Source organism: Calypte anna, chromosome 28 (assembly GCF_003957555.1).
Source record: "Calypte anna isolate BGI_N300 chromosome 28, bCalAnn1_v1.p, whole genome shotgun sequence".
NCBI classification, from domain to species: domain Eukaryota; kingdom Metazoa; phylum Chordata; class Aves; order Apodiformes; family Trochilidae; genus Calypte; species Calypte anna.
Window position 1 is genome coordinate 4,632,936 of NC_044273.1, and position 13,796 is coordinate 4,646,731.

Sequence of the window (13,796 nt, forward strand, 5' to 3'; positions counted from 1 at the left end):
CCCTTGAACTCGGCAGGGCTGAAATAAAGCAAAACAAAATCCCTATGTAAACAAATCCCTGTTCTCCCGCTTGGGGAAGGATGTGAAGAGGAGCCCCATCTGATGGCGTTCCCTGCCCGCACGGATCAGATCCTGCGGTGACACATCAGGTGTAAGAACCTGCAGGAAACCGGAGCAGCAGCTCCATTAACACCGGAGCTTCCCCTTCCCTCCAGTACCCCAAACAAATCCGCAACACCGGGACCCGCAGGAATTCTCTTTACTGGGCCCCGACGGCGCCGAGGCTCCCGGGGAGCGGCCCCGAGCAGCCGGGAGCAGCAGGAGAGCGCGGGGAGGCTGGGGAAAGGCCCGGCCCGGCTCGGTTCGCTCCCGCCCCGGGCCCCGCCGCCCCGCACCCGGCCCGACCTCCGCCGGGCTCCGCTCCCCCGGCCAGACCCGCGGCATCCTCCGACCCGCAGCCCGGGCCCGGACGGTGCCCACTGCCGGCGGCGCCGCACGGCGGGGGCGGGGACCGGCGGGGGCGGGGGCGGCCGTGGGCCCGCCCGGCCCGGGGAGGTGGCGGCGGCAGGTGGTGCCGAGCAGCCGCAGGACGGAGCCGGAGCCGCAGCCGCAGCCGCCATTAGACAATAGGCGCCGGCGGCGGGAGCGGAGCGAGGCGAGCGGCGCGGCCGGGGAGGGGCGGCCGCGGGGCCGGGGCGGCCGGGCCCGGCGCGGACAAAGGCGGCGGCGGCGGGGCGCGGAGCGGAGCCGCGGCGGGCGCGGACGGCGGTACCGGGCCGCTCCTTGCGGGGGCCGAGCTGCAGCCTGACATGATGTTTCCACAAAGCCGGCACTCGGTACGGCGCGGCCGGAGCCGGGGCGGTGGCGAGGCCGCGGGGCGGGGCCGGGCACCGGGGGGGGCGGCGGCGGCGGCGGCGGCGGGGGGGGCCGCGGGCCGGCCCGACGCGGGGGGCCGCCCGGGCTCTTCGTGGCGGGGCCGCGGTGACCGAGCGCCTCCCCGCCGCCTGCAGCGGGAGGGCGGGAGTCTCCCGGCCGCGCGGAGCCGCCCCGGCCGCCGCCGGTGTCTGGGAGCGGCGGGGCCGGAGGCAGCGCCCGGAGAGGGGGCCCCACGGGTGACCTTGGGCGCGTCCCGGGCGCGCCGCCACCGGGGTGCCCCGCCCGCCCGCACTCGCCCCCGGCCCGGCTGCCCTTGCCGGGGATCGGCCCCCGGTGCGGGGTGTTGCGGGGCGGTGGGACGGGCGGGCCGCCTGCCCCCGCATCCAGTGCTGTCTCCTCTCGTTCAAGGGCTCCTCTCACCTGCCGCAGCAGCTGAAGTTCACCACCTCCGACTCTTGCGATCGCATCAAGGACGAGTTCCAGCTCCTGCAGGCCCAGTACCACAGGTACGTGTTCTCCACCGGGCTGGCACCACGCACGGGGATCGCTTCGCTCCTTCTGCTTCATCACTTCGTGGCCCGGACCCAACGGGAACACCAAGGAGGGGACCCAGTCGTGTGGCTTGGGTCACCTCTGGCTGGAGGAGGGGTGATGGCAGGGGCTCAGCCACATCCCCCAGCGTGGGAGCCCAGCGAGGAGAATGTCTGTCTGTCTTCCCTCTCCAGCCAAGGTCTTTCCTCTGAGCACTGCTCAGCCAGGACTGTGAGGAGCCTTGCCAGGCCTCCCATGTCTTGCTGGGAGTTTTCCTCAGTTCTTTCTCGCTGGCTGCCATTCTTGGACAGGAATGCTGCAGGGAGCATTTAAAGCCAAAAGCTTCCGCTTTTCTGCGTGTGTGTAAATACTTCTGCTGACCTAAAAGCTGGCTTCTGACTTGTCTGCTGCTTTGTCTGCGTGCACGTCTGAAATAAACATGAAGCCTTTGGGTTAGATCAATGGGGTGATGCCCTCTGCCACAGCCTGGCTGGCTGCAAGGCACTGGGTGTGCCTTGGTGTCGTGGGGCCATGGCTTCCCCATCTGTTTTCCCCTGGCTGGGGTTCTGCTGGGCAACCAGGTTACAGGGTTGCAGTTAGGGTGTCATTCTGGCAGGAACAGGCAGAAAAAGTGCTGGGAAATGGCTTTTTCTTGGTGTCCCCTTGTCTCTGGGCAGTGACTGTAAGGGAGCAGGGGAGCCCAAGGAGCATCCCTGCTGGAAGGGAGGCTGTGCCCCCATCCCCCTGGACTTGATCTGGTCAGGAAGAAACAAGTTTTGTGTAGGTGAAGCTGTTTCTTGTTTGAAATGTAAAACCATAGCACATGTCAGCTGCAGTTGCTCAGCTTGTGAGTTGGAGTCTCATAAAACACTGGGAGCAGCAGCACTTTCTCTGGAGGGTGTGAAGAACCTAGAGAAAAGGAAAAATAATTTCTTCTGGAGGGATGTGCTGCACTAGGGCCTCCTCTTCACCATCCAGAAATGGACCTGGCTTTGGTTTTAAGTTGTACTGGAGCACCTCTCAAGTGCTGCAGGCAAGCCTGTGCTAGAAGCACTCCCCAGCTGCCAGCAACCTCCCTGGGCAGCCACCTCTCCTTCTGCTTCCCACCAAAAGGATTGCCATGGTGAGGTTTGGCTGGAGGAGGTCAGCATCCAGCTGGTGGGCAGTCTTGTGCCACTTCTCCTGAACATGTGTTGGTGGGACGTGGTTGTGGTTGCCACTGTGCCAGCACAACGTGACCCATGAAGTCTTGGACGGTGTCTGGAGAAGCCAACCTGGCTGGGATGGGGCCATGCAAGAAGCAGCTGCTCTGTGGCTATCAACTCTCTCGCCTCCTCTTTGTGGTTCTCTTACTGTTTTCTGGCTTTTTCAGCTTGAAGTTGGAATGTGACAAGCTCGCCAGCGAGAAATCGGAGATGCAGCGTCACTACGTCATGGTGAGGAGCAGCGTGGCAGCCGAGTGGGTGGGGGGGATCTGGCAGTGGGTGGGTGGCTGCACCCTGTGGAGCAGCAGGTCCCTGCTGAGCCTGGAATTGGCTTTTCTGAAAATGGGGCTTTTATGTGTTTTGTCCTGTCTGCATGCAGTGAATGTTGAAATGTGAGGAGGTGGCAGGGAACTGGTGGGCACAGGGAAGTGGTGGGCCCAGTGTCTGGTGGGTGAAGGTGGTGGGACCTGTGGCTACTGAGTGGCTGCTGGAGATCCCTCCCTGAGCCTGCAAGGTGCTGGTGTGCAGCGTCTGGGGACTCTGGGGGAGTTGTGGGAAAGGGAAAGGCATGGCAGTGCTCTGAGAAGTCTTGGAGCTGGGAAACCCCACAAGCCTGGTGGGAGTTGGAAGCAAGGACTGGCTGCTGTGCCAGAGCCAAATCCTCTGTGCTTTCTTTCTGGTGACCCTGCCAGCCTCTCAGAGCTGTGGTGCTCAGTGCTGGCATCTCTCACCAACCTCTGGTGCAGCACTGAGTGTGCAAATCCCAGGGCAGTGCCTGGAAATGGCAAGAGATGTGGTGCCACACGCAGGCTTAGCTGCAGCTCTATAAAGAGGAATCTGCCAGGAAACAGCCATGTTCTTGTAGGCAGAGTGATGGTTTGCCTGCCAGGTAGTACCTCTGTCTGCCACATTTGGAACAGCCTTGTAGCAGGGGGGAGGGATGCAGGCAAGGCTGTGGGCTGTTCCCTTCCTATCAAGAAGTTAACAGGAGGCTGTGATACTGTCCATAAAGATGAGCTGGTGCCTACTTGCCAGCTGCTGCACCTGCCCTGGAAGGAAGAGATAAGATGTAGAAATTAATACAGCAGCTCTTCAAAGAAAAGTTAGGACTTTAAAAACAGAAATAAGGGAGCTGGCCCCTCTATACTCCTGTAGTGCCTGCATGTCCAGGCTCTGAGGCTGTAAGGATGGAGGCGTGAAGAAGAGGTCACAGCTTACCTTGGATGTTAATGGAGAAGCCTGCCACATGCTCACTGATAAATAATTGCTTCCTGGACCTTGCAGCCTGCATGGAGACTTATCTCCAGGTGTGGCTGAATGTATTTCCACTCCCTCCCACCCCCCCCAAAGTGCTGACAGTCACCAGAATTGATTCAGGTTACCAAGAGCAGCTGAGGGCAGGGCTATTGCTCATTGTGCTCCAGGCTTTGCAGCTTCTGCCTCCTCTGCTTGGCTGAGCTGGAGCTGCTGCTCCCCCACCACAGCCAGGCACGAAGAGGGCTCCTGTGACTCTGCAAAGCTGCCACAGCTGCTCTGATTTTTTTAAGAAGTGACAATTAGCAGCTTGGGAGTCACACTCCAGCTTTCCTGCTCAGCCTCCAGAATGCAAAGAAGCCTCGAGAGTGGTGGTAGAGCAGGCTGAGAGCATGGTGATACCAAGCTGGGTGCTTCTCAGGCTTGTGGAGTCGGTACCAGAACACCAGTGAGCTTCTCCCTGAATCAGACGTGCACAGATGGGTATTTTTCTCTCCCTTCAGAAAAATTAGGATTTTGCAGCCTGCAAGCTGAGGGAGGAGATTTCTAAACTCTCAAACATCAACCTTAAAACAGCTTCTTCCAGGGGTCAGGAATTAGCTTCTCCTGCCAGTGGATTGCTCTTGCTGCTGTGGGGGGGGGTTCTGGGTGTTTTGGTTTTTTTATGTGGTGTGTTGGGGTTTTTTTGTGGGGTTTGTCTTGTTGGTTTTTTGTCCACAAATCTTCCTGAACAGCTGGAGCTCTGTGCAGTTGGATGAGTTACTTGCTAGATGAAGCCCAGTTCTGATCTCTTCCACTGTCTGCTGAAGCAGCCAGGCAGAGCTCAGTCAGGCTGCCTCACTTTTGGCCATGGAGCACCTCACTTTTTGGCCAAAGTGGCATCACCCTCCCTCACCCTGAGGCAAACTGCTGAAAGGTTCTGTCAAGGGTGCTGTGGCAAGGTCCCAGGTCTTCCTCTGCACCTCCATCTCTGAGGATGGAGCAGGGTGGGCAGGGAGAACCTGAGACTCACCTGGAGAGGCTCTCTGTGTTTTCCTCCTGCTAGCTTTGTTTCCTCTTACCTCCCTCCACCCTCTGTGGAAGACCTTGCTAGGGAAGCAGTAGTGGTTCCCAGCACTGCTGTCTGGAGCCTCTTTACCTGGTGGAGACTTGACTTCCAAATTCTTTTTTGTTCTCTCCTGCTCTGCAGTATTACGAGATGTCCTACGGGCTGAATATTGAAATGCACAAACAGGTAGGAGGGAGGCATTTCCAAGTACTCCTAATTCCTGGGGAGGGTGGGTTGTCTGCCTTGGTTTGCCCTATCCCTTCAGTGGTATTTCAGGAACTGGAAATGCCATGAGCCTGTAAAATGTCAGAGCTGCCTTCAAAATGCAGCTTGCTTCAAAAGGCAGGATTGCACTGGGGAGGGCAGGAGATGACTGCCAATCCCTCACAACCCTCCTTCTGGGCCCTGGGTGGGTTCCTGGCCCTGCTGACTTCTCTGTGTCAGGATGTCTGGCTGTGGTCACCCAGGGCTCCTGCTGCAGTCAGGCTGGAGAGAATTCCCCTGGGGCTGTGATTAGGCAAGGGGATGGCAGACCTAAGAAAGCCTCCCGGTGATGGGGATCTGCTGCTGCTGCCTGGATAAGTTTGTTACCCTCACTGGTGGTTCAGTTGTTAATTATCCCTAGTGGCTAATTACCTGTGCTGGTGACATCGTGGGTCTCCTCTGAGCCTGGCTCTATCTGGCTTCAGCTTCCAGTCACAAAGTTGTCTGCGTGTCATGGCTTAGTTTTAAGCCTCTTAGAACAATTCTGCTCCCCTCTGCGGCACTTGGAGCCTCTGATCCCATCACCCTTGTTGTTAACCCCATGAGACTTGGTTCCCCTGGGAAAATGTTCATTTGGGTGAAGGATCTGAGCCCTGAATCCTCCCTGCTGTTCCTGTGAGCTGTCTCCACCTGATGCCATTCTGTTTTTCCTGCCTTCTAGGCTGAAATTGTCAAGAGGTTAAATGGGATTTGTGCACAGGTTCTGCCCTACCTTTCACAAGAGGTGAGTCCCTCGGCTCCTCACCTCTGTCCTGACAAACTTCCGTGCTTGCTCCCAAGCCCCCCAAGACAGATTTGGCCCCGAGGCCTTCCAGCAGCCCCCAGGCTGTGCCTGTCTGTCCCCTTTGTTGGCACAGGGGACAAAGATGGGCTCTGTTCTCTCCCTGTGCTCTCCTGAGTCATCACCCACAGGGGTGGTAGGAGCTAACTGGGGGAGGGGGTGTTTAAAAAAAAAAAAAACCTCCATATGGCTCCTCCTTGAGGTCTGGTCCCTCTGCCTCATTAATTAATGCAACTGATAGGCTCCTCCCACTCCTCTGAGAAAATAATTGGGAGGGCTTGGGAGTTGCTGCCTGAGGCAGGAGGAAGATAAAGTACAGTGCTGTCTCTGTCCATGTCTTCACACAGCCCCAGAGGCTGTTCTCATGGCTGGGTTTTGGTCAGGACAAGGTTGGGGTGGAGGCTGGGGCTGGGTTGGCTGTGGGGTTGGGGGACAGGCTGTGCTTTTCCCACCCACCTGTTCTCAAGGGAGCTGAGAAGTGGCTTGCTGATCAGATCAGAGCTGCCTAATAACTAAGCCAACGAGTCAACCTTTTGCATTTAGTGCAATGCCTTTCCCCTCTCCTGTCCTGATACCAAGATGGAAAGAAAAATCCGCTTGCTGGAGTGGAATGGACAGGCATGATGTTTGGAGACCTCTTGCTCTCAGAGGAGCCAGTACAGTTGTCCTTTATATTTTACACTAGATGCTCCAGCTGGTTTTCCTGCCTGTGCTTGGAGCAGCTGTGCTGGGCTCTTCCACAGCAGCATCTTCCAACTGCTGCAGATGGGACCTGGGCTGTGTTCCAAGGCATTGGGACCCTCCCAAGAGCTTCTTATGTCAGGGCTGGTTTTGTTTGTCAGGGGCTGAATTCCTGACCCTAAATTCCTCTGTTCTCTCCACACTAGCATCAGCAGCAAGTCCTGGGAGCCATTGAACGGGCCAAGCAGGTTACAGCACCAGAACTGAACTCCATCATCCGTGTACGTGGTGCATGTTTAGTTTGGGTTTGGAGGGATGGAAATCCCTGCCTTTGGACTGCCAGACTGAGGTGTCCAGGGGAGTCCTGACCTGGGGATGTGCCCTGCATGTTGGGAGTGCTGGGCTATTCCCACCAGCACGGGGGTGGCTTTGTCCAGGCTTGTCATGGGGCATGGGTTTGCAGGGGAGCAGAGATTCCTGCTGGATCCCAGCAGGGTGCAAGGAGAGGAGCTTTCGTTTTGAGCAGGAATCACAGGGCCTCTTGACATGAAAACACCATCTGTTCTTGGTCAAGGTGGGAGGGCATTAACCACATCCTTGCAGCATGCCAGAGTCAGATGTCCTGTGGGCTGGGGGCTGTGTCTTGTGCTGGGGACACACTCTTGAGTCTTCTCATCTGGCTGTCACAGACCAAGGACTCTGAGGCTGCAGAACCTTGAAGTCCCTGGTTTTAGCATGGCTTCTGGCACGGTCTGGATGGTCCAGGGATGCCCATGGGTTGGCATCTGAGTGCACTCAAAATGACAGTATCCCTTTTCTGTCTTCCTGTCTGTCCATCATTCTCTACAGCAGCAGCTTCAAGCTCACCAGCTCTCGCAGCTCCAAGCCCTCGCTCTGCCTCTGACCCCGCTCCCCGTGGGCCTCCAGCCCCCGTCCCTCCCTGCTGTCAGTGCCGGCACCGGGCTCCTCTCCCTCTCAGCCTTGGGCTCCCAGGCTCACCTCTCCAAGGAGGACAAGAACGGCCACGATGGGGATGCCCACCAAGATGACGACGGGGAGAAATCAGATTAGAGTGAATGGGGGGTCTGGGGGGGAAGGGGAGGAGGGGGCTGTCCGGGGTGGGGGTTTGGGGTGGGGGCGGGTTAATGCAAGATGCAGTATCTCTCTCTAGTTGCTGCGCAGCAGAATTCCAGGGGCTTGTGTTTGGTGGCAGCTTTCCAGGCCTTGTTCTGGTGGGCAGCAGTGCCTGGAGGTGTCCCCGCCGCCGGCGCGGTGTTCGGGGCCGCTCCGTAGCAGTGACCGTGTGGCCCGTCGTGCTCTCCCTGTGCCCAGCCTGGCTTCCCCATCCCTGCTTCTGCTCCGTCGCAGAGCCCAGACAGAGCCTGGCTCGGGCTGCTCTGGGGCCACTTGCCCCCCAGCTGTCCTGGCTTCTCGGTGCCACGTGGCTCCCCGCTGCTCCCCACTCCTCGGTATTTAAAGTTGCCCCCCCTGATCCTCATGGTTTCTGCACAACTCCCTGCTGGGATCCCTTGCTCCAAAACCATCTCCTCCTTCCCCAAGCGCCCTTGATCTCCGTGGCATTGCCCCAGCCCTGTCCCCATCCTCCCTGTGCCCCTGCTGCACTAATACCAGGCTGGCACTTTGCTGTTCTGCATGTTCTTAACCAGTCCCACAAGGCTGCTCCTTGGGCTGGAGGGGGGGGGAGCCTCTGCCACCCGCTCCCCTTTGGCATTACACCCGGCTTTGGGGGGCTGGGGTAGCAAGGCAGAGGGGCAGGGCAGACCCAGAGCCTTTCCTGGTCCTCCCCTCCCTGCACCCCTGCCCCCCGTGTAGAGGATACAGCAGCTTTTTCTGTTCTTATCTCCGTGCGCTAGCGTGTCTTCTAAAAAAAAAAAAAAAACAAAACATAAAAAAAACAACAAAAAAAATCCAAAAAAGGAACAACAACAACAAAAAAAATTATTAAATAATAATCTGGTGTTTGTATATAGTCCTTTAGAAAGATCTCGTTTTGCTTTTTGTGTTTAATCACTTGACCTATAATAAGAGGAACTGAAAATGCTGTATCAAGGACGTACAAGCTGTGCCTTTCAAATAAAGAAATAAGAAGGTTGGTTAAAACCATGACTTGCTGCCTGTTTTCTTGCCACCTTTTTAAATGTTTTCCCCCCCTCTCCTGCCCCTGCAGACAGAGGAATTAGTGGGGGAGGACAGGCAGCTTTGCTGGCTAACCTGGGGCTCTGCCTGCTGTCCCCATTAGTGTCACAGCTGGAGGTGTTGGCAGGAGCTGCCCTCATCCTCCCGGTGTGTCCCAGAGAATTCCCTGCCTTACCTGGTGCCATGGGCTGCTCTTCCTGGGGGTCTCCTCCCCAGAGGTTTGTCAGGAGGGAAGGGGTTAACGTTGGCACCTCTGGTTCTGGCTTTTCTCCTTTTCTTGTCCCCACAGCTGCTGGCAGGACTGGCTTCATCCCTCCCACGGGCATCCTGGTTGTGCCCACGCTGGAGATGTGGCTGGAATCTGCCAGAGCCAGGGCAAGGAAGATGCCTGGGCAAATCCAAACCAAACTGGGGAGCAAGGCAAAAGGGAGCTTGGAGTTCCCAGGATGAAAAGCAAGGAGTGCTGGAGTGGTTCAGAGGCAGCGTGGTTCAGTGGTGCGTGGGAATGCTCCCCGTGGGCTGCCGCAGGTCAGCTCGGCAGGAGCATAATTCCTTTTTCCTGCGGGGACAGAGGATAAGCTGCTTTTGTGGCACTTGGCCCCTCTGGAAAATCTGGCCTGTGTTGCCCTGGGGCTGGGATTGCTGTAATGGAATTGGCTCTCAATAATTACAGCTGTCCTCCGGCCTCAGAGCCTGCTCTGCCTTGATAACATCTTCCCCACCCCTATCTCCAGGGCCAGCTGGAGTGGGAAAATTTCCTTCCCTTGGGAAGCAAGCTGTGATGGGGAGGGGGGAGCTCAGTGCCCCTGGCAGCCCACGGAACTCGGGGGACTGCGGTGGAATAGGGTGAGGACCCCGAAGGTCCCAACACCTTCCCCCAGCTCTGTGCGAGGTCCCCAGCGCTGCGGCCGCCGTGGGGGTCCCAGCGAGGCCGGGTTGAGCAGGTTTGTGACATGAAAATCCAGCACAGCTTCGGGCCAGGGGCTGCAGCCATGCGACAGTGGCTAAAAACCATCTCTGGTCTGGAAGTGCTGCTGAAAACCCCGCTGGGAGCCGCAGGCTGCGGGGAGGAGGGAGGGAAAGAGGAGGGGGGGTGGGGGATTCTCAAGCGCTTTCACCTCGGGGTCACTGGTTCAAACTCAGCCTGCGGGCAGGGAGCACCGTAAGTGGATGTTATTCCTGATGGATGTGCAAGGGAGGAGGATTTAGGAGAAAATGGTCCGGGGTGTTTTCAGGCTGGCGGTTTCAGAGGAACAGACGTCCCTGTTGTTAGAGCTAATTAGCAGCCGCGGTTCGGTGGGCAAAGGGGCTGAGCAAACCACGAGGCTGCTGGCTGAGCATCCTCAGGCTGGGGAGCTGCTCCTGGCTGGGCTGCAGAGATCTCCTTGCTCCCTGTGGGAGACTTAAACCCATTGTCAAGTCTAAAGACAGAGCTTTGGGGCTCGCCAAACCCCCAGCTGCAGAGCTGAACCTCCTGGTTCAGTCCTGCTTTCCCAGTGACCAGGTCACGGAGCACGCTGCCTCTGCACCCAAAGCTTTTCAACTTGCACACAGGCTGCTCTGCCCTGGCACAAGAGGCTCCACGAGGAGCAGATGACACGAGGCCTCCAAAGCTCTGTTGGTCAGGGATGGTTTAAGATGGGCTCCTGGCAGAGAAACCCCTTCTCTTTGTGTGTGAGAGGCTGTGAGACCTCTAAGGAGTCAGAGAGGGACACAGGCTGAGAAGTCGCTCTCCTGGCACCATGATCTTTGGAAATGCTTGGCAAAGCCCTGGCTCATTAAGGGGGAGCAACCTAATAACAGTCCAAAGAACTTCTGACTGTGGTGGATGGGAAGCTGGGTGGGTCCCCAGGGCAGGGACAGGACCTCATCTGTCAGTGCCCTGTGCCCTGACCACAGAGCAGCACTGTATTAGGTCTGACATCAATTCCTGCTGGCAGCTGCCAGGGGCTTGGTGAAGCTCTGCTGTCTAGCATCTCCCCCTCCTTCCACCTGCCTGTTGCTGAAAGAGTCAGGATCCAACACCTTTCCCCCTCGATGAGGTGAGTAGGCACCAGTTCTTTGCTGGGTGAAGGAGGTTCCCACTGTTTGTCCATCTCCTGTGGCTCTTCCTGCAGGACAGGTCCCTGTTGCCCCTGTGGCAGTGCTGGAATTGCCTCCACCACATTCCCCTCCTGCTCCCACCCTCCTCATTTTTTCAGTGCAGCTTTGCTTGAAACAATGGCACAGCCTGCAAGCCAAGGAATGCTTTGCAGCGTGGCAGAGCAGGGCCTCCTTCCCAATTCATCACTAATGCAGGAACGCCAAGCCCTTCCTGGCTGCACTGAGCACAGAGATAAAAGCTAAAAGAGGCATCAATAATTAAAAACCACTCAAAGCCAGTAAGTGCAAACAGGAGCCAACACACAGATCGAAGGCAGCACCAGAGACAAGAGGCTGTCAGCTACTGGGTTGCTCTCAGGGCCCCCACATCTCTCTCGTGGGTGTCCCCCCAGCCCAGGTATCCCTGGCACACTGTGATGGGGGCCCTGGCCAGGCACAGCACAAGACCCCCCCAGCTCCCCTGGCTCCTGTGTGTGGTTCAGCCTGCAGATGTTTTGGGGACATGAGGCTTCAGCCCTGGGGTCCTGGGGATGGGGATTTGAGGGTTGGGCTCAGAGTACCCGAGAGCCTTGATTTCTAGTACAGGTTTGGCATTACTCTTGTGGACTTGCTGCCAGTCCCTTCCTTCAATTTCCCTTCTCAGCTCATGTTCATTTTGGGACAGACTCCAACCAGGATAAGGCTCCTGTTTGTGCCAGCTGCTGGCATAAATGCCCAGGGAAATTCACGTTGTCTGAGGGTGCCAAGAACTCAGATCCACCGAGTTCAAGGCTCCTCATTCAAGTATGTGAGAAGCTGCAAATGGGATAGTTTGGAACATCACGGTCATCTTTGTTCCCTTCTTCCACAGGCTGGCAAAAGGGTGAGTCCTGGCAGGGAAAATCTGAATCTCCTAAACCCTGCCCCCTACCTCCCCACCCCACAAAGTCCCTACTGACCTAAACCCCCCCCATGCAAACCCAGCACCACTTGGCTGCCAGAAAGCCCACCCGGGGCTGAGGGTGCCCTTGGGTGTTCCTGCTGGAGATGTGCTGGGCTGGGGAGCCCCGTGGGGAGGGTCCTGGTGAGGGGAGGAGGCCACATGCTCCTGTACCCCAGGATGGCATCTGGGCAGGGAGTTGAAAGGTAAAAACCACCGGGGTAATTCCAGCAGCAGCCAGCAACCTGTTTTTCTTGGATCTGGGTTCAAAGGGAGCTGCCGAGTGTCCCAGATCCCGGGCTCGTTTGGTTTCTCTGCTGGTTACAAACAGCAGGGCTTATTTCCAGCACTCCCCTCTCGGTTCTGGCTTGCAGTTCAAACGCCTTCATCCTTTGGGGCCCTTCCAAGCGCTGCCGCCACCAGGCCACAAGTTTGCGGCTGCCGAGCCCCGGGCTGAGCACCCGGGGAGGGCTCTGCCCCAGCCGCATCCCGCACCCCGCACCCCGCATCCCTCTGCCTGGAGAAGGAGCGGGAGCATCTTCCTTTGCCCGGCCTGTGGGAGCAGAGGGTTAACCGTGGTTGCTTTCTCCTCATACTGAAGCAAATTAATCTCTGGGTTAGCGGCTGCCCTGCTCCAGAGCCCACGTCAATCACGACCGGAGGGTGATGAAGATGTGTGTGACATCCCTCGTTCCGGGGCTGCCCGCTCCAGGTTTATCCGTGTCACGCTCCGAGACAGGAGGGCAGAGAGACTGCCTGAAGGGAAAACGGGCAATTTTTAGGTAAGGAGCTTTGGAAAATGCTGTAGAACGTAATCTCAGCCTCTCATCCCCCTTGAAACACGATCTGAAATGTTTCCGTCTTTGGAGAAAAAAAAAAAAAAAATCCAGTTTATTTAAACAAAAAGCCCCCCCAGCCCCTGCCAAACCCTGCGGGGAGAGGAGGGGCAGCCCCTGGTGCCCGCACCTTGGCCCCGCCACGGCTGCTGCCAGCATCCCGCAAGCAAATAACACAATTAATAAAAGATTAGGATGAAATGCGAGGCATTAAATATTTAACCCCGTGCAGTGCCCAGGTACAGTCGGTTCCTCCAATATTTAAGGGTTTGGGTCTCGCTCGAGGTTCCTGGCGGCGGCGGGACACTCACACGCAGAACCGAGCGAGCCCCGTTCGGTCCCCGTCCGGTCCCCGCTTCCCCCCCGACCTCCGCCGCCCCACGTTACTTTGAGTGGCAGCCGGGGCCGCCTCTAGGCTTTGTGGGCCTCGTAGTCCGCCTGCAGGACCCGGGAGCGGCGGTTGCCCGGCAGGTCTGGACCCCCCCAGCCCCTGAAGGACGTTCCCCACCTCTCCGGTCCCCCTGCGGGCACCGGGCGGGCCGGTCCCGGTCCCGGTGATCGCTGCGGCTTAGGGGGCAGCGGGTTACAGACTACAACTCCCAGCGTGCCCCGCGCCGCCCCCCGGGGCTCCTCTGCCCTGCTCGCTTCTCGTTGGTTTTCCCGCGAAGTGACGTCACGAACCCATGTGGGAACGGGGCAGCGCGATTGGCTGGCGTTCCGGTGGCGATAGCCAATGGCGTGTGCGGCCACTGCCGCTGCGGGACGTGGGGTTCGTTAAGGTGGAGCGGGGACCGGTCCCGCCGCTGCCCGGTGCTCCTGGGACCGGACCGGACCGGACCTGACCTGACCTGACCTGACCTGACCTGACCTGACCTGACCTGACCGGACCGGACCGGACCGGATCGGACCGGACCGGACCGGCGGTGTAGCCGGTGTCCCTGCGCAGCCCCGGGGGTCCCGGTCGCAGCCTCTGGGGTCCCGCGTTCGGACGGGTGTTGTTTGTTGTTCCGGTGTTCCCGCGCTGCCCCGACGGTGTTCGGGGCCGTGTCCGCCCAGAGCGGAGTGGGCAGGGGGCTGTGGCCGTCCGGGGTGCTCTGGCGGGGTGCTCTGGGGGGGGGTGCTCCAGTGGATCGGGTCCGAG

General features: G+C 58.4%; 1 protein-coding gene across 2 annotated transcripts; it reads left to right on the plus strand.

Moving 5' to 3' along the window:
* Positions 1–684: 684 nt before the first annotated feature.
* TLE5 (TLE family member 5, transcriptional modulator) lies at positions 685–8,764 on the plus strand. Of its 2 annotated transcripts, none has more exons than XM_030466335.1 (7): positions 685–836; positions 1,285–1,382; positions 2,780–2,843; positions 5,056–5,100; positions 5,840–5,902; positions 6,847–6,921; positions 7,493–7,719. In XM_030466335.1, exons 1-7 carry the CDS (start codon positions 810–812, stop codon positions 7,709–7,711), a joined length of 591 nt encoding a protein of 196 aa, XP_030322195.1. In that variant the 5' UTR covers positions 685–809; the 3' UTR covers positions 7,712–7,719. The 2 variants fall into 2 exon arrangements, with proteins under 2 accessions (XP_030322195.1, XP_030322194.1); XM_030466334.1 differs by having other exon boundaries at positions 712–836; positions 7,490–8,764.
* The last annotated feature ends 5,032 nt before the right edge of the window (positions 8,765–13,796 follow it).